We start from the raw sequence: 18,650 nt of genomic DNA, 5'->3' as shown, positions 1-18,650 counted from the left end.
GAACTCATTTTAAAATGCCTTCAGTGTAATTATCATGAGCCTAGAATCGTCATAATAATTCCTTAATATAATCAGATTTACAATCAATGTTTACATTTCCCCAATGCCTTTTGTTTTGCATTTGTTTGAATAAGTAAATAACTCACAGTCAGTTGACATATTTCTCCAGAGTTTCTGTTGTTGTTGCGAGAGTCTATTCATCCCGTCCAAGTTTCCCGCGTCCAGATTTTACTGACTGCATTCCTGTGGTATTATTTAACATTTCTCTTTCACTTTCCATTTCTTATAAATCCATGGTTAGATTCCCTGGCTTGATCAGATTCAGGCCAAATTTTTTGTTTGTTGATCTTTGGCAATTACCACTTCACGTGTGGTACTGTGCACTTGTGTCAGGGAATAGATACTACGGAAGTGTCTCTCCACATTCAGCCACGGATAACCATTTCCCAGATGCGCAAACTAGTCGAGTAGCCATTTTATCCACCACTGTGCACTTCTGTCAGGGAATAGATAGTACGGAAGTGTCTCTCCACATTCAGCCACGGATAACCATTTCCCAGATGCACAAACTAGTCGAGTGTTGCACACTAGTAATATTCTGATTCCATCACTCCTTTGTTTATTAGCTAGTCTACTTCTATAAACACAAACTACCCTCAGTGGACTCTGTGCTTACACTGAGGTGTGGATTATATAGGAAAGGAATGACAGGTGTTTAGTTCTTTTTCTTTACAAGTTTTCAAATTAATAGTTTTCCTGAGCATACTTCAAAGGCTCTTGATCATTTCTTGTTAAGCACTTTTGTGACCTTGTGGATTTCAGCATATTTGATGTGCTTTAGTTCATCACCATTGGGCCTACTGGTGCTACATGTAGCCTATTTTTTTGCCACTGGAAGAACTTGTTTAGGTTGACACTTTCATTTTTACATGAACTTAGTAGTCTTTGAAGCTTCTTTGATTTCTAGTATAAAAAACTATTATAGATTTTTTTTCTCCTTTTCCAAGTGAGAGGAGAGGAAATAGAGAGACGGACTTCTGCATGCGCCCCAACTGGGATCCACATGGCAACTCCCATCTGGGACCAATGCTCTGCCTATTTGTGGCCATGCTCATAACCCAGCTATTTTTAGTGCCTGAGGCAGAGGCTCCATGGAGCCATCCTCAGTGCCTGGGCCTATGTGCTTGAACCAGTTGAGCCATGGCTGCAAGAGGTGGAGAGAGAGAGAGAAGGGGAGAAGGAGAGGTGGAGAAGCAGATGGGCACTTCTCCTGTGTGCCCTGACCAAGAATCAAACCCAGGACATCCACATGCTAGGCCGATGCTCTACACTGAGCCAACCGGCCAGGGCCAATTTGTTTTGTCTTAATATTTACTTTTTTATAATTTGACTTTTTAAAATATTTAGATATTTACACTTATTTTTATTTAGTTTTGTTTAAAATAAAAAGCATTCCAGACTCTCAATATGTTTATTTATATTCCATGCGTCATGACGCATTGTGTTCTCATGGACGTTATTTACTAAATATGTGATAATTCATTTTTGTTTCCTTTTTAATAGTTACTTGGATTAAATAAATATGACCTTTTTATATTCCTTTCTTTAAACCTTTGCCCTTTTATTGGTAATTTTAAGTTTTCTTATCATCAGAAAAGGTGACTCATAAACGTTTCACTTTAGTTTTCTCTGTAGGTTAGAATATAAAGTGATTGTAGCATTTCCTATTAGAAACTTCACCCATCTGAAAATGTCTTTTTGTTGTTCTTGGTCTGATACAGGATTTTAATAACAATCTTTTTCTCCTCTAAACCATACATGCTACTCACTCTTTCTCTGATACTTACTGTGGTAGAGAAGTCCCATGATTTCCACTATTATATATTATCATTATGTCTCCTCTTTTATAACTTCTCTCTAAAATCATTGCTATGTGTATATTTTTCATTTTTGAATCTTTTATTTTGGTTTATGGGAGAATTTATTTTTCAGAGAAAGAGACAGAGACAGATAGGAAGGGAGAGAGATAAGAAGTATCAACTCATAGTTGCAGGCCTTTAGTTGTTCATTGAGTGCTTTCTCATATGTGCCTTGACCGAGGGGCTCCAGCAGAGCGAGTAACCCCTTGCTCAAGCCAGTGACCTTGGGCTTCAAGCCAACTGACCTTTGGGCTCAAGCCAGTGGCCATGGGGTCATGTGTATGATCCTACGCTCAATCCGGTGACCCTTCACCTAAGTTGGTGACTCCGTGTTCAAGTTGAGTGAGCCCACATTCAATCTGGCGACCTTGGGGTTTCAAACCTGGGTCCTCATTGTCTCAGGCCAGTGCTCTATCCACTGCGCCACCACAGGTCAGGCTATGGGAGAATTTCTTAAGGTCACCTCCATAGCTGATTTGAGTTTTCTTCAGCATCTAGCCTTCAAGTCTTTACTTCAGTTGGATTTTTAAAATTTGACAATTATGGCTTTGCTCTGAAAACAATCTCAGGGAAAAGACATGCAGTGATCTCTGATGAAATTTTCTCTGCTTTGCAGTAGTGACCGGCTCTAGATGATCTGGATCCTTTGACTGCCTTCTTCTGACCTACTGAACCATTTCATAGACCAGAGAGCATTTCTGCTTGCTTATTTTTCTTTTTTTTTTTTTTGTTTTTTTTTGTTTGTTTGTTTGTTTGTTTTTTGTTGTTGTTTTTTTCTGAAGCTGGAAACGGGGAGAGACAGTCAGACAGACTCCCGCATGCGCCCGACCGGGATCCACCCGGCACGCCCACCAGGGGTGACGCTCTACCCACCAGGGGGCGATGCTTTGCCCCTCCGGGGCGTTGCTCTGCCACGACCAGAGCCACTCTAGCGCCTGGGGCAGAGGCCAAGGAGCCATCCCCAGCCCCCGGGCCATCTTTGCTCCAATGGAGCCTTGGCTGCGGGAGGGGAAGAGAGAAACAGAGAGGAAGGAGGGGGGGCGGGGGTGGAGAAGCAAATGGGTGCTTCTCCTGTGTGCCCTGGCCGGGAATCAAACCCGGGTCCCCCCGCACGCCAGGCCGACGCTCTACCTCTGAGCCAACCGGCCAGGGCCTGCTTGCTTATTTTTCACCTGGGATGGGGGAAGGGGACGAGAATGTTTGTTCAGACACCTGGTTGTGCGGATTCTTGTTCCAAGGCCTCTGGCCTGTGGTTCCTTCCCTCCCCGCATTCCTCCCTCCACCAGGCAAGCCTTGCTTTGCCTCACAGGATCCTCCTCGTGTTCACGAACGTGGATGGCACTTTCCCTGATTTCAGGCACAGACACATGTCCCACCTGTCCCCCACCCCATTTTAACAATGGTTCCGAGTGGGTTCAGGTAGTATTGGCAGAGCTGGCCGGGAAGGTAGGGAGAGGAGACGCAGAACTTGCAGGTGCAGTGAGAGGTTTACGTCATCGTACTGAGCCAGACCCACCACACAGATACTAGCGAACACTCTGGCGGTCAGCGGGCCTTATCCGTGGGCCCCAGTGGACAAAGGAGGATGGAAGTTCGGTCCTTACCCCTCGGGGAGTGTCGTGTCCCCGGGAGCCTTTGTCCTTCATACCCTTTCTTCACCTCTTTGTTCTTGTTTTGATTTGCAGAAAGGCGTAGACAGGGAGTTCTATTTGTTCCCCACAGTCTTTGATGAGAATGAGAGTTTACTCTTGGACGATAATATTAAAACGTTTACAACCACACCTGACCAGGTGGATAAGGAAGACCCAGATTTCCAGGAATCTAACAAGATGCACTGTGAGTATGACCTCGTCCATGAGCTGTCAGGGTACTGCGTCCGACACTGCCAAGGTACTGCGCCCACGAGCTGTCGGGGTACTGTGCCCAATGCTGCCGGGGTACTGCGCCCACGAGCTGTCGGGGTACTGCACCCACGAGCTACCAGGGTACTGCACCCACGAGCTACCAGGGTACTGCGCCCACGAGCTGCCGTGGTACTGCGCCCACGAGCTGCCGGGGTACTGCGCCCACAAGCTGTAGGGTACTGTGTCCATGAACTGCCAGGGTACTGTGCCCACAAGCTGTAGGGTACTGTGTCCATGAACTGCCAGGGTACTGCGCCCATGAGCTGTCAGGGTACTGCGCCCACGAGCTGCCAGGGTACTATGCCAGATGCTGCCAGGGTACTGCACCCACGAGCTGCCAGGGTACTGCACCCACGAGCTGCTGGGGTACTGCACCCACGAGCTGCCGGGGTACTGCACCCACGAGCTGTCAGGGTACTGCGCCCACGAGCTGCCGGGGTACTATGCCAGATGCTGCCAGGGTACTGCTGTGCTGCGCGGAGCACTTTTCGTGATGCCGAAATCCCAATAGCTTAATAATAATCAATCAATGATCCAGTACAATGTGGGGTAATATCTCTGGTGAGTTAATGTATTGGTTAATTCTCATCTCACTTAACTCAGGGTAAAACATACAAATTATGTCGATTAGATGCACAGTCCTTAAAATGCAATCAGCATTGCCCAGGGCTTGTCGGAAGTGCACCCTTTGGGCCCCTACCCTGACCTACTGGATCAGAAACTTCGGGTGTGAGGCCCGCAGTCTGTGTTGGACAGACCCTCGGGGGTCCTGACAGAAGCTCACTTTTGAGAACTACTTGATTAGATGATTTTCTCTTCTGTGGCTGAATAATGGCAGGCTCAGTTTATTATTTAATGTTTAGAAATGGTCTCAGCTCCCAGTAAACTTCAGTGACTCTCACTCTTGACTTCACAACAGAATCCCCTGGGTGCTTTCAAAAACCATTAGAACTGTTTCTTAAATGCTCAGGACAACCCCAGAGGTTTCTATTTAATTGAAACCTAGCATCAGATTTGTTTTTGGTTCCCAGTGTATTTCTAAAATACAGTTAGAGTTATGAGACAATACTCTAATTGTTAAAATATACACACACACACACTAATAGACAACATATGAAATTATTGTAGCGAGAAGAATAAAATGTAAAATTGTGTTACAGATTTTTTTTAGTTGGATTGATATTAATTACATTACTTACAATCTATTTATTTATTATTTTCTTCTTCTTCTTTTTTTTTTACACTTGATCTTAGGCAAAAGGCCAAGAAACGATCTTCTTTTTTTTTTTTAAATGAGAGAAGGGGAGATAGAGAGACAGACTCGCACATGGGCCCCGGCCAGGATTCACCGGGCAACCCCCATCTGGGGCGATGCTCTCCCATCTGGGGCCATGCTCACAACCGAGCTGTTTTTAGTGCTTGAAGTGGAGGCTCCATGGAGCCATCCTCAGCACCCAAAGCTGATGTGCTTGAACCAATCGAGCCCTGGCTGTGGGAGGGAAAGAGAGAGAGAGAGAGAGAGAGAGAGAGAGAAAGGGGAGGGGTGAAGCAGATGGTCACTTCTCCTGTGTGCCCTGACCAGAAATCGATCCCGGGACATCCACAGGCCAGGCTGACACTACCACTAAGCCAACCAGCCAGGACCACCCACAGTCTTTAAAATGTTCCTTTGGATTTTGCATTTTTTGCGTTTTGGAGGAGGCTTTAAAGATACTATCTGTTGAAAACAGCCGTGAAAGAACGCTTCCTGCAAATACTCTGCCTGATGGATTCAAGCTGAATCAGAGAACTTTTCATCTAGAATGACAAACCAGTCGCAGTATCCAGTGCCCGCCCAGGAAGAGCTAGCTGTTCCTACCCCTCTGTTTGGGTGTGCACAGTGTGGCCCTTAGAGAACCGAGCAGCGAGCAGCAGCTGGCTGGGAAGAGCATGAGATTCCCAGGGGCGGAGCTTCGGGCCCTTAGAGCAGCGAGCAGCGGCTGGCTGGGAAGAGCGTGAGATTCCCAGGGGCGGAGCTTCGAGGACCCTGTCCTTGGCTCTGCTCTGTGGCCCGGGCTGCTCAGGAGGGGGCATCCAGGAGTCGCAGAGCCCCTCCTGACACAAGGAGGGTCAGAGAGGCCCGCGTGGTTCTTTTAAAGCTTAAATAAACAGCATTGGCTCTGGCAAGCCTGGGAGGCGGTTGTGTGGTAGGACAGGAGGTAAACCGCACTCACGGTGTTGTCTCCACCTTTCACAGCCATGAACGGATTTATGTACGGGAATCAGCCGGGTCTCAACATGTGCAAAGGAGACTCGATCACGTGGTACCTCTTCAGCGCTGGGAACGAGGCCGACGTGCACGGGATTTACTTTTCCGGCAACACATTCCTGTCGTCGAGAGGAGAAAGGAGGGACACAGCCAACCTCTTCCCCCAGACGAGCCTCACACTCGCCATGCAGCCGGACACTGCAGGTGGGTTTCTTTCAAGTCATGAGACGTCTCTATCGGGTCAATTCCTGGGGTTCTGGGTTAACATCCTGCGTTGGGTGATAAGCTCATCCCCGCTCCAAGCCTCCCAGGACCCCGTCCTTCCCCAGGAAGTGGCCTGGGCCACTGCCAGCTGCAGGCCAGACAGGTCCATGTCCTGTTGTCGGCGGAGGGGAGGGAGTGACAACAGAGGAGACCGGATTTCTCCCATTTCCACAGAGCAGGACCCGTGAGCATGCTTCCTTTGTGTTTTGATCCTTTTAAGGCTAGCTGGCAATCAGACTAGAAAGGGGATGACTCCCTAAAGGTGCTGGTGTCTGAACTTCTCAGCATTTCTTCATCCCCTAGATGTAGTGTTTGCTTGTCAGTTTGTTGCAAGTGAATGAGTATCTTATACCAGAACAATAACCATGCAAATGCAGAGACTCCTGCAGGTCTGGGTCTGATGGAATGAAACAAACTAAGACAAAGTGAAAATATGCTAACTGCCCTCAACCTTTAGGTTATTTTTATTTATTTTTTTCCTTCTTTTCCAAGTGAGAGGAGGGGATATAGAGAGATAGAGTCCCACATATGCCCTGACCAGGATCCACCTGGCAATCTTCATCTAGGGCTATTGCTCTGGCCATCTGGGGCCATGCTTGCAACTGAGCTATTTTTAGCACCTGAGGCAGAGGCCTTACAAAGCCATCCTCAGTGCCTGGGGCCAATGCACTCAAACCAATTGAGCCATGGCTGAGGGGAGGGGTGGAGAAACAGATGTTCACTTCTCCTGTGTGCCCTGACTAGGAATTGAACCCAGGACATCCACATACCGGGCTGACTCTCTATCACTGAGCCAACTGGCCAGGGCCAGCTTCAGGCTTTATTTGGTTCATTACGTGTCACTAAAATGGTAGACAGGTCCAATGTCTCCTTTTCCTTCACTCATTAGATAAGTGTAAATATATACCCATAAACAAAAGGTGTCTGCCTTCATACGGCTGATAAGGATCCTGAAGAAAAATAGGCAGGAGAAGGGTCCGGTGACAGTTGTGGGGAGCTGGGAAAGGATTCTCGAAGGAGGTGACAATTAAAGAGAGGTTTGAATGAGATGGGTGCAAGGGCCAGGTGTATGCTCTGGAAAGAAATGTTCTGGCCAGAGGAAGCAGCAGATGCAAAGGGCCTGGGGCACACACAGCCTGGACCTGTGGTTGGAGCAGATAGAGGGGGTGGGCAACAGGGTCAGAGGTGTGAAAGGCCAGCTCATCTAAGCCAGGCCACAGCAAGGACTTGGATGTTGATCCTGAGTGACATGTGGGGAGCCACCGAGGGCATGGAGCGAATAAGGTGTGACACGCTTTCTTGTTCACCTTTCAAGGGACTTTTGATGTTGAGTGCCTCACCACCGACCACTACACGGGTGGCATGAAGCAGAAGTACACTGTGCACCAGTGCAAGCAGCTGCCGGAGAACCCGTACCTGTACCTCGGAGAGAGGACCTACCACATCGCGGCGGTGGAGGTGGAGTGGGATTACTCCCCGAGCCGGCAGTGGGAGAGGGCGCTGCATCGTTTGCAGGAGCTGAAGTAAGTCTCCAGACTCCGCTTCTCAACTCTTTCGTTTTCTTTCCAAGAAGGAAGAGTTAAGTTAAACTGCAGTAAAACAGTTGCGTTAAAACAGTAACAACAAGCTCTGGCCCGTTGGCTCAGTGGTAGAGCATCGGCCTGGCGTGCAGGAGTCCCGGGTTCGATTCCCGGCCAGGGCACATCTGCTTCTCCACCCCTCTCCCTCTCCTTCCTCTCTGTCTCTCTCTTCCCCTCCCGCAGCCAAGGCTCCATTGGAGCAAAGTTGGCCTGGGTGCTGGGGATGGCTCTGTGGCCTCTGCCTCAGGTGCTAGAATGGCTCTGGTTGCAACAGAGTGACGCCCGGGATGGGCAGAGCATCACCCCCTGGTGGGCATGCCGGGTGGATCCTGGTCGGGCGCATGCGGGAGTCTGTCTGACTGCCTCCCCATTTCCAGCTTCAGAAAAATACAAAAAACAAAAAACAAAAAAACAAAGAAACAAAAAACCCCAGTAACAACAAAGTGTTTCCTAGGAATCCTCATTACTGTCTGCTTCTCTCAAAGGAAAATTTCCATGTATCTCGTGATTCTGTGTGGTCACTCATGTTTCTTTCTTTACTATTGGACTGTCTTCTCACATTCATGTGCCCTTACTTGTCATGGATTTTCTCTTTTTCTTCTCCTTCTCCCCCTCCTCCTCCTCTTCCCCCTGGTCCTCCTCCTCTTCCCCCTGGTCCTCCTCCCCCTCCTCCTCTTCCTCCTCCTCTTCCTTCTCTCCCCTCCCCCTCCCCTTCCCCTCCCCCTCCTCCTTCCCCTCCTCCTCCAAGAGAGGAGCGGAGAGGAGATAGAGAGACAGACTCCCACATGCACCCTGACCAGGATTCTCCCGGCAACCCCCATCTGGGGCCGATGCTCTACCTATCTGGGGCATGCTCACAACTGAGCTATTTTTAGTGCCTGAGGTGGGTACCCCACGAAGCCATCCTCAGCATATGGTGCCAACATGCTCAACTCAATTGAGCCATAGCTGCAGGAGGGAGAGAGAGAGAAGGGGATGAGAGGAAAGGTGGAGAAGCAGATGGTCACTTCTCCTGTGTGCCTGGACTGAGAATCGAACCCAGGACATCCACACACTGGGCAGATGGTCTACCAGTGAGCCAACCAGCCAGGGCCTTGTCATTGATTTTCAAACTTACACCAAAATTAATGCCTCGATTCAGAGCTAAAATATTATTTTCTTTACCAACTACTTGCCGTTTGTTTATCTTTTCTCCAAAGATTTTGTCATTAGGCTAGTAATCAGTTATTTTGCATTCTTAAAAACTATTATGTGTGAAAGAAAAATTTAAATTCTTGAGAGTGGTATAGGAGATACAGTCTCTGCCTTCCCAAAACTTACAGGAAAATGCAATTCAAAACCACCCATAACAAGTGCATGATGGGAATTAAAAAATAAGGTCAGTGTGAACAGATGTAAGTGAAGGGTGGTGGTTGGAGCTTTGGAAGCATTCTGTTTAGAGCAGCGTCCCCTACACTTGTCGTTAGCCCTGGTGTCCTATCCCCAGCACCCTCGTTCCGTCCTCTCCTACACCATGCGCCAGCTCTTTGCGGATGTGATTTAAGAGATCAGGGTGGGCGTGTGTTCAGATCGGGGACGCACAGCGTGGCCGGTAGCCGGTAGCTAAGCAATGGTTTGACTGCGACGATACGATCTGTGACATAAAGGAGTGCCAGGTTGCTTCAGTGATTGGGGTAAAACCGTCCAAAGGCTGCCGGAACCATTAGGAGTCCACAGAAACTTGAGGTGAAGGAAACATCTAGAAAAGCATGCCTGTTCCAGTCCCTATAGGCCAGGAACGTTGTAGCATCCAGAGGACAGCTCATTGGTGAAATCTGGACCTCGATTCCACTTTAGAGCTATAAATAAACTTGAGGTTGCCCTGGCTGGACCGCTCCGTTGGTTAGAGCATTGTTGGAAGCATAGAGGTTGCTGATTCGATCCCCAGTTAGGGCACATACAGGAACAGATTGATGTCCCTGTCTCTCTCTTGCTCGCTCTCTCTCTCTGCCTCTCTCTAAAATCAATAAAACAAACAGATACACAAAACACCCATTAGGGATGACCTCCTGTAGTGTGTCGTCTTAGGGGAGAGGAGGCTGAGGCTCCGACAGGCAGCGGCAGCTGGAGGTCCTGGCAGTGGCTGGGCTGAGTGGGCCGGGGTCACAGGACCACCACTGGGGAGGTGTCCTTCCTGCCCCCGTGTCTGTTTTCAGTCCTCTTCTTCCCTGCTAGGAGGGGAGAGCGGTCTGAAAAACGAGCATAGTGACTTCAAATAAGAACTGCATGTTTATTTAAAATGTAAAACTTTTTTGTTTGTTTGTTTGTATTTTTTTTTTCCAAAGCTGGAAACAGGGAGGCAGTCAGACAGACTCCTGCATGCGCCCAACCGGGATCCACCCGGCATGCCCACCAGGGGGCGACGCTCTGCCCATCTGGGGCGTTGCTCTGCCACAATCAGAGCCATTCTAGCACCTGAGGCAGAGGCCACAGAGCCATCCTCAGCGCCCGGGCAAACTTTGCTCCAATGGAGCCTCGGCTGCGGGAGGGGAAGAGAGAGACAGAGAGGAAGGAGAGGGGGAGGGGTGGAGAAGCAGATGGGCGCTTCTCCTGTGTGCCCTGGCCGGGAATCGAACCCGGGACTCCTGCACGCCAGGCCGACGCTCTACCACTGATCCAACCTGCCAGGGCCTAAAATGTAAAACTCAACGTCCACTTTCATTAAGACAAATACTAACTTGAGATGCGTGCGTGTGTGCGTGTGTGTGTTCTTTTTTACAGTGTTTCGGACAATGCCTTTTTAGACAAGGGAGAATTTTACATAGGCTCGAAGTACAAGAAGGTCGTGTACCGGCAGTTCACTGACAGCACGTTCCGCGTCCCGGTGCAGAGAACAGCAGAAGAGCAACACCTGGGCATTCTAGGTACCTGACCCCGGTTCCGTGGGTGTGGGGTAGTGACCCGCTGCCGCATGCAGGGACAGTCCCGGGCCAGGGCTTTGATTTTCTCGGTTCACGTATCAAAGACCCTCAAATAAAAATAGGAGGGTTCTTCTTGTTGTTCGATAGATGCTGTTTGCTTCATGAGTCACTTAATAAAGCCAATTTGATCTTCAAAAAAATAAAAAGCTATTTAATGTAAATGAGAAGCCTACGAATAGGGCAGAATAAAATATTTATTTGTGTCAGAAACAATATATTATCCCATATACTAATGAAAGTGTATATATTTGGTGTTTATCGAACTGATGTTTATAGTTTTGGTGAAATTCCTAGAAATGGTTTTCTAATGAATTTCTTAACAAAATTGTCCATTATTCTTTCATCCCTCCAAAAAAATAAAAAGCTATTTACTTTTAAAATTAAGATGTACATGGTTAACTCCAAGAAAAAGAAATGTACATATAGATAAGAAAATAAGGAAAGAGAAAAATGTTATTGTGCACAAGGTGGGGGGGGGGAGTTTCCTACAATTTTTCAGGAACTTTTTTTTTAATATATCAAATTTAATGGGGTGACACTGATCAATGAGAGTACATAGGTTTCAGGTAAACGTCTCTGTAGCATTTGAACCGCTTGATTCTGTTGTGTGCCATCACCCAAAGTCACATCATTTTCCGTCATCGAATGTTTGTCCCTCATTACTCCCCTTGCCCCCTGGATCGGAAGAATCAACATAGTTAAAATGGCCGTATTACTCAGGAGTTGATTTAAGACAGAAAAGTCTCAGAACTTGTCCCGACACTGGTCCTGGGAATTTCCTAGAAAATCATCAGGTGCAGGCGACCCCACCTCCCCCCCCCCCCACTGTGTTCGCACACTTAACAGAGTTCCTTGGGGCTCAGTCATCCTCAGCCTCCAGAGAAAGACTTCCCCGAGGGAGAACGGGAGAACGCAGTGTCGCTGGGCCACAAAGATTCTCCTAGGGCGAGGAGAAATGGTAGCCGCTCGCCCTTTCAAGGGGCCGGCGTGCCTGCCTGTACCAATGCACACTCGGCAAAGTCTGGAAGGCCAAAGGCTCAGAAAGGAGAGCAGGTGCTGCAGGCGGACTCCTGGTCAGCCGTGGGTCACCGCTGACTCCGGCTCACTGAGGCCATTACGCTGCAGGGGGCGCATTCAGGCTCCCATCCCCCACGGGACGCTAGATGAGCCACACAGCATCTAGAGGCAGGCATGACCGGTCTGTGTGTCCTGGATCCTCCAGAACCAGGTGTAAACCTGAGTGCTACAGCGTGAAGCCCCAGGGCGGGGTGGGGGGTCTGACTCCTGCCTCACTCAATGCTGAGAAAGTTCCCCCACCTGTGCGGTTGTGACTGAGTCACAAGTCCCAGTGTGACAGGCATCACACCCGCTCTTCCTTTTCCCTCCCGCCAGGTCCACAGCTTCATGCGGATGTTGGAGACAAAGTTACTATTATCTTTAAAAACATGGCCACGAGGCCCTACTCAATCCACGCCCACGGGGTGAAGACAGAGAGTGCTACAGTGACTCCGACTTTACCAGGTACTGGGCTGGGGGCTGGGGGGTGGGGGTGGACAGTTGTACTGTAGGTTTCGCAGGTTTTGTGGCTTTTTCACACATGGCTGCTAGCAGAAAAGGTATTCCTCTGAAAGGAGTGTGACCTGAGAAAGTAAAGGAGGTGGTCCAGAGGGGACACAGGGCGGAGCATCTGCGTGTGCGTGTGCGTGTGCATGTGCGTGTGTGTGTGTGTGTGTGTGTGTGTGTGTGTGTGACTTCACGCTTCCACAGCACTGGGAGGGAAACCGCAGCCAGTGCTGGAGGAGCACCACCGTGCCAGGTGAGTCTGCAGAGATGATCTCGGCCCCCGGGGGGCATTCCCCACCCAGAACGTGGCTGGAGGTCTCCACACCAGCGCCTGAAGACAGGACCCCGAGGGTGGGGGGAGGGGGGCACTGCTAGAGGTTTTAAATTTCTGGTCTGCTCCGCCATCTGGCATGTGCTGAGAACTCGGTCCACGTGTCACGGAGGAGAAGCTGAAATCGTTTAAACTACAGGGTGGGGCCCTGGCCGGTTGGCTCAGCGGTAAAGTGTCGGCCTGGCGTGCGGGGGACCCGGGATAGATTTCCAGCCAAGGCACATAGGAGAAGCGCCCATTTGCTTCTCCTCCCCCTCTCCTTCCTCTCTGTCTCTCTCTTCCCCTCCCGCAGCCAAGGCTCCATTGGAGCAAAGATGGCCCGGGCGCTGGGGATGGCTCCTTGGCCTCTGCCTCAGGCGCTAGAGTGGCTCTGGTCACGGCAGAGCGACACCCCGGAGGGGCAGAGCATCGCCCCCTGGTGGGCAGAGTGTCGCCCCTGGTGGGCGTGCCGGGTGGATCCCAGTCGGGCGCATGCAGGAGTCTATCTGACTGTCTCTCCCCGTTTCCAGCTTCAGAAAAATACAAAAACAACAACAACAACAAAAAAAAAAAACTACAGGGTGGGCTTCCATCTGCTGGCAGCACAGCTGGCTTCCGGGAAGGGGCCCTTTCTCAAGTCATCGAACACGAGTTCCCAAACAGGAGGCGGGGCAGAAGTAGGTCTGCAGTTGTTCCTGTGGGAAATAACACAGTAACAAATAATAATACATGAATTAGCTGTGTTTGTGCATACTCACAACTGGAAAAGCCTACTGTCCCACCCTGGATATCAAGTGAGAAAAAAAATTAAAGTTGCTCTTGTTGACTCAGGGGGATAGAAATGAGAAGTCCAGCTCTCACGATCCTCACAGCCTCCCTAAGGAGATCATAAATGTAAAATGTTGTTACAGAACACGCTGTGAAGAAAAATTGGATGCAGCTGAGAGAGCCTAAGGGACAGTGGTAAACTATTTAAGGGAGGGGGGTCAGGAGGGCTTCTTGGAGGAGGTGCCGCTGGTGAAGTCACCTGTGTGATGAGAAGGAACGGGAAGCTGGTCGGGCAGAGCATTCTAGGTCCCGAGCCGGGAGGGGACACAGGGCTTGTCAGGAGCAGCAGGGAGACCAGAGGCAGGAGCAGAGCAAACGGGGAGGCTGAAGAGAGAAGTTGGGGGGAGGGCATAGCCGGCCACCAAGGGACAGAGCGGGACCTCACAGGCCGCGGTCAGGACCTTCGAGTTTATTCTAAAAACCCACATGAGGTGTGAGCTGGAGGGTGTTGATCCTGTGAACACATCTTAAAGGACTGTCCCGGCTGGCGTGTGGGTCAGCGCCTGCAGGGGACAAGAGTAGAAGTGGGGATCAGCTAGGGGCTGTGGCAATGAGCTGGGTAAAAAACAAGGAAGACTCGGACCGGGATAGAAACCACTCAAGAGGGGGCGTCAGGGGATGTCAGGGAAAGTGGAGGCATCAGGACAGCTCCGAGGTTGGGGGCCGGAGCACTCGGTCACACAGCAGGATGTGGGGGGGCTGGAGGAGGAATGCCATCGTTCAGCTCATTGAGTAAGAGGACAGCCTGCCCTGTGGTGGCGCAGCGGATAAAGCACCGACCTGGAACGCCGAGGTTGCTGGTTCAAAACCCCAGGCTTGCCCGGTCACGGCACATGCTGACGCTTCCTGCTCCTCCCCCCTTCTCTCTGTCTCTCTTTCTCTCTTCTCTAAAAAGAATAAATAAAGGCTTAAAAAATAAGTATATAGAGGTAAAGAGACAGATGTCGGGTGTTAAAATCTACGCTTTATTCTCAGTGACATGTTTTGCTTAGGAAAAGCGTGGGGACACGGGGGCAGGTCCGACAAGGGCTTGGGGGAACCAGAGCCGTGTCCCCTAAGACCCTGCTGAGGTCCACAGACATGGAGGAGGCGGGGCGCGGCGGGGCTGAAGGCCAAGGCCCCGTGGGCAGCTGCTGCGCAGGGAGCCCTGAGGTCAGGCTGGGGAAGAGCCCGGCGCAAACAGCAGGGCAAAGGCCTCTCTCCGCCAGACAGGAGGGCGGAGCCACGGCCGCCTTCCAAGAGTCAAGGTCCAGGGTATGGTTCTGGGGGTGACACGATCTGTGATCAAATGGTGTACATTATGACAGCACAGGAGAAGCTGGGGGGGAGGTCAGTGACCCGTGGGCTCCAGGCCCAGTGGCCCTCCCGCCGGTGTTGTGCAATCTCTGGTTACTGTAACAAAGGAGAACGGGCAGGTGCTGGGAAGCCCAGGGCCCGGCCCCAGGCGGTCCAGCCCGCAAGGTGCCAGCTGGCACTGTGGGGGATGTCCCTGGAGGGTCGACTAGAACAGAGAAACCCACTTCGAGCTAATTAGAGATCCGGTGCAAAGCTTCTTCAGGTTGTGGTGCTGGAATCACCATGGAAACCAGTCTAGGAGGAGCTCGGTGCCCTACAGGCATAGGGGAGCCCCAGGCCCAGGCTGCAGGTGTCTGCGGAGAAACCAGACTTAGTCCCCAGGCAGCCAGACAGAGGACGAGGGTGGGCTCACAGCAGACTCCCTCACCGAGGAGGTTAGGGGGAGCTCTCCATGCTGACTAATTCTAAGTCAACCGCTGGGTGGATCTCACCCAGGAGGTTAGGGGGAGCTCTCCATGCTGACTAATTCTAAGTCAACCGCTGGGGTGGATCTCACCCAGGAGGTTAGGGGGAGCTCTCCATGCTGACTAATTCTAAGTCAACCGCTCCGGGTGGATGGTCTTGAACATGAGTTACCTAAGGTGAGGCAAGAGAAGGGTGACAAAGTCGGGCAAGTCCAAGGTGGCAAGCTCTGCCTGGGTGGGTGAGATGGAGGGAGGCGCCCCTTGCTTCTGAATCTTGCTTGCACGGACCCGGTGTGCGTCCAGAGTGTCCCGACAGGGGCGACCTTAGGTTCTGGCCACCCGCGGGGGTAAGGGAGGTTTCTTTGTTTGGCTTCCGGCACCTGTTCAAGCCTCTGGGCCCAGTCTGACCCGGCCGGGTCCCGTGGTCTCTGGGAGCTATGAGGAGGCTTGCTGTCACCTCCTGAAAGCCACACAAGCGAGGAGGGAGAACACTGTTAGGCTCTGGGTTCGGGGTCGGACCGACCGTGGCGCCGTCTGGGCCTGGCAAGGCTGCACGTGCACCGAGTCCCACTCGTTCGCCGCGACAAAGAAGATGGAAAAGCATATCTTACAGTTTGCCTAACCCTGAATCTGAGAATAATTTTGGTTACCACTCGTTTTTAAATCTAACATCCTTCACATTTCCAGGTTTGGGGTTACTCGTGATCAAGACTTAGCAAGCATGTGTATATGTAGATACACATGTATACGTGTGTGTGTGTGTGTGTGTGTGTGTGTGTGTGTGTGTGTGTACTGCTCACACTGTGTACTGGAGGGGACCAGGGAACGTGCAGATACTCCAGTACTTTCAGCCTTTTGTATAGTGCATGTTCACCAGTGAAATCAAAGTTGGTTTTGCATCTCATTTGCATAATCAAACAACTTTCTTTGACTTGTCATTTGCTTTTCTGATATTCTTGTTTAATAAAAAAATAATCAGGCCCTGGCCAGTTGGCTCAGTGGTAGAGTGTCGGCCTGGCGTGCAGGGGACCCGGGTTTGATTCCCGGCCAGGGCACACAGGAGAAGCGCCCATCTGCTTCTCCACCCCTCCCCCTCTCCTTCCTTTCTGTCTCTTCCCCTCCCGCAGCCGAGGCTCCATTGGAGCAAAGATGGCCCGGGCGCTGGGGATGGCTCCTTGGCCTCTGCCCTAGGCGCTAAAGTGGCTCTGGTCACAACAGAGCGATGCCCCGGAGGGGCAGAGCATTGCCCCCTGGTGGGCAGAACGTCGCCCCTGGTGGGCGTGCCGGGTGGATCCCGGTCGGGCGCATGCGGGAGTCTGTCTGACTGTCTCTCCCCATTTCCAGCTTCGGGAAAGAAAAAAAAATCAAATGCTTCTTTTTTGTAATTGCTTCATACTCATGTTGAAATATCCCCTAATTTTTGTGAGAAGTAAATAGATGTGTATGTACACAAATGTAACCAGATACATTCATGCTCGATTAATTTAGGTGAAACGCGCACTTACCTATGGGAAATCCCAGAAAGGTCTGGTGCTGGAAGCGAGGACTCCCCCTGCATTCCCTGGGCCTACTATTCAACTGTGGATCAAGTTAAGGTAAGCCGGAAGTCGTGGTGTGTGTTCTGTGAAAAGTCCCAAAACAGACACACAACTGAAGGAAGCTGGAGTCAGAATTTTCCTGTGGTCCAGTTCTACGGTAAACGCCCCGGAAAAGTCAGCTGCCCTGCAATTCACTTTGGTTTCTTTCTTTTCTTTCCTTTCCTTTCCTTTCTTTTTCTTTTTCTTTCTATTTATTTATTTAGGTTTGTTTTTAAGCCGCTCTGTGGCCACTGACATGGGCAATGCAGCTCTGAGTGTTAGAACGGCATTTTATTCCCCTTTCGTATCAAACCACATTAAACACAGAGATCTGAGGAACTGGGTTTCAGAGCTCTGTTATTACACGGAAACGAAAGCGCTGATCTCAAACCCGTCCATCACGGCGAAACCAGGGCTGCTGTTGATTGAGTATTTCAAAGCCACAGAACACTCAGCGGTGACAGATCAGAACGGGTCCCCACCTTCTTCTGTGGAATTAAATCTCTAGTCCAAATCTTCCTCCTGAGTTCCAGACTGACCCCATCAATACACCTGCTGACTAAACATCTCCACCCGCAAGACCTGCAGGCCCTGGAATCTCAGTAACTCTCAAATGGAAAGTGACACCTCCCTCTGCCTCCTCCTGTACTTCCTGTTGGAATAACACCATAAGCACCAAATCTACTCCGTTGTTCAAGCCAGATCCCTCACCCCCAGCTCACCCAGGGAATTCACCCACCGACACAGATCTCAGCCCAGGGCCTCTCTCCATCTCCATAGAGCAGGTCCTTGCAATTGGCCTCAACTACTGCCAGGGCCTCCTAGTCTCCAGGCTCTCCTCACTGCAAGCCCTCCTTCATTCCACCAGGATGACTGGTCTAAAATGCAAATATGCTGCCATTCCATGTACAGTATTTCTTTCATTTTTGTTTTGTCCTTTTAAGTGAGAGGAGGGGAGGCAGACAGACTCCCGCATGCACCCAGGATCCACCTGGCAAGCCCTCATTACTGGGGGATGCTCTGCCCATCTGGGGACGTTGCTTGGAAACTGAGCTATTTTTAGCACCTAAAGTAGAAGCTCCAGGGAGTCATCCTCAGCATCCAGGGCCAACTTGCTCAAAGCAATTGAGCCATGGCTGCTGGAGGAGAAGAGATAGAGAGAAAGAGAAGCAGGTGGTCTCTTCTCCTGTGTGCCCTGACTGGGAATCAAACCCAAGACATCCACATGCCGGGGCTGACGTTCTACCACTGAGCCAACCTGCCAGGGCCCATGTACAATTTTTAAAATGCTCCCTATGTCCACAAAATAATCTAAAATTCCTTAACATAATACAGCTCAAGGGTCCTTCAAGACCTAATCTGCCTCTACTAATGTGCAGCCAAACCGAACTTCCCACGGATTTCAGTCAATTGTGGTCTTCCTCCTCCATGTTCGTGGCACTGTTCATACCTCCGTCACAGCCAGTGGGTCATTCCTTCTATCCCTCTCTTTTTCCTGCTGGACTGGGTTCCTGCAAGGCAGGCACGTTAATCCGCTTCATCTCTGGATTTTCAGTGACCGGCATGGTGCTTGGCTTATGGAAGAGGCAAACCAGCATGGTCCATGTGGGGGTCCTCTTACGCTGCCGCTCATTGGCTGAGCCAGTGCACCCACACAACCCCCCTGCAGCTCACCATTGCTCCAGTTAACAGCTTCCCGTGGGAGGTTGCTGACTCGACGGCACCGCATTAGCAGAG

General features: G+C 50.5%; 1 protein-coding gene across 3 annotated transcripts in view; it reads left to right on the top strand.

Annotated features, from left to right (window-relative positions):
• CP (ceruloplasmin) overlaps nt 1–18,650 on the top strand; it is a 64,210-nt gene that overhangs the window by 21,721 nt on the left and 23,839 nt on the right. For all 3 annotated transcript variants that reach the window (XM_066347735.1, XM_066347734.1, XM_066347736.1), the window contains exons 10-15: nt 3,605–3,755; nt 6,060–6,275; nt 7,651–7,858; nt 10,676–10,818; nt 12,268–12,396; nt 16,825–16,931. In XM_066347735.1, the coding sequence (XP_066203832.1) occupies nt 3,605–3,755; nt 6,060–6,275; nt 7,651–7,858; nt 10,676–10,818; nt 12,268–12,396; nt 16,825–16,931 (954 nt within the window). The remainder of the gene's footprint in view (nt 1–3,604; nt 3,756–6,059; nt 6,276–7,650; nt 7,859–10,675; nt 10,819–12,267; nt 12,397–16,824; nt 16,932–18,650) is intronic.

Source organism: Saccopteryx leptura, chromosome 8, assembly GCF_036850995.1.
Source record: "Saccopteryx leptura isolate mSacLep1 chromosome 8, mSacLep1_pri_phased_curated, whole genome shotgun sequence".
NCBI classification, from domain to species: domain Eukaryota; kingdom Metazoa; phylum Chordata; class Mammalia; order Chiroptera; family Emballonuridae; genus Saccopteryx; species Saccopteryx leptura.
This window is presented reverse-complemented; position numbering and strand designations above follow the sequence as displayed.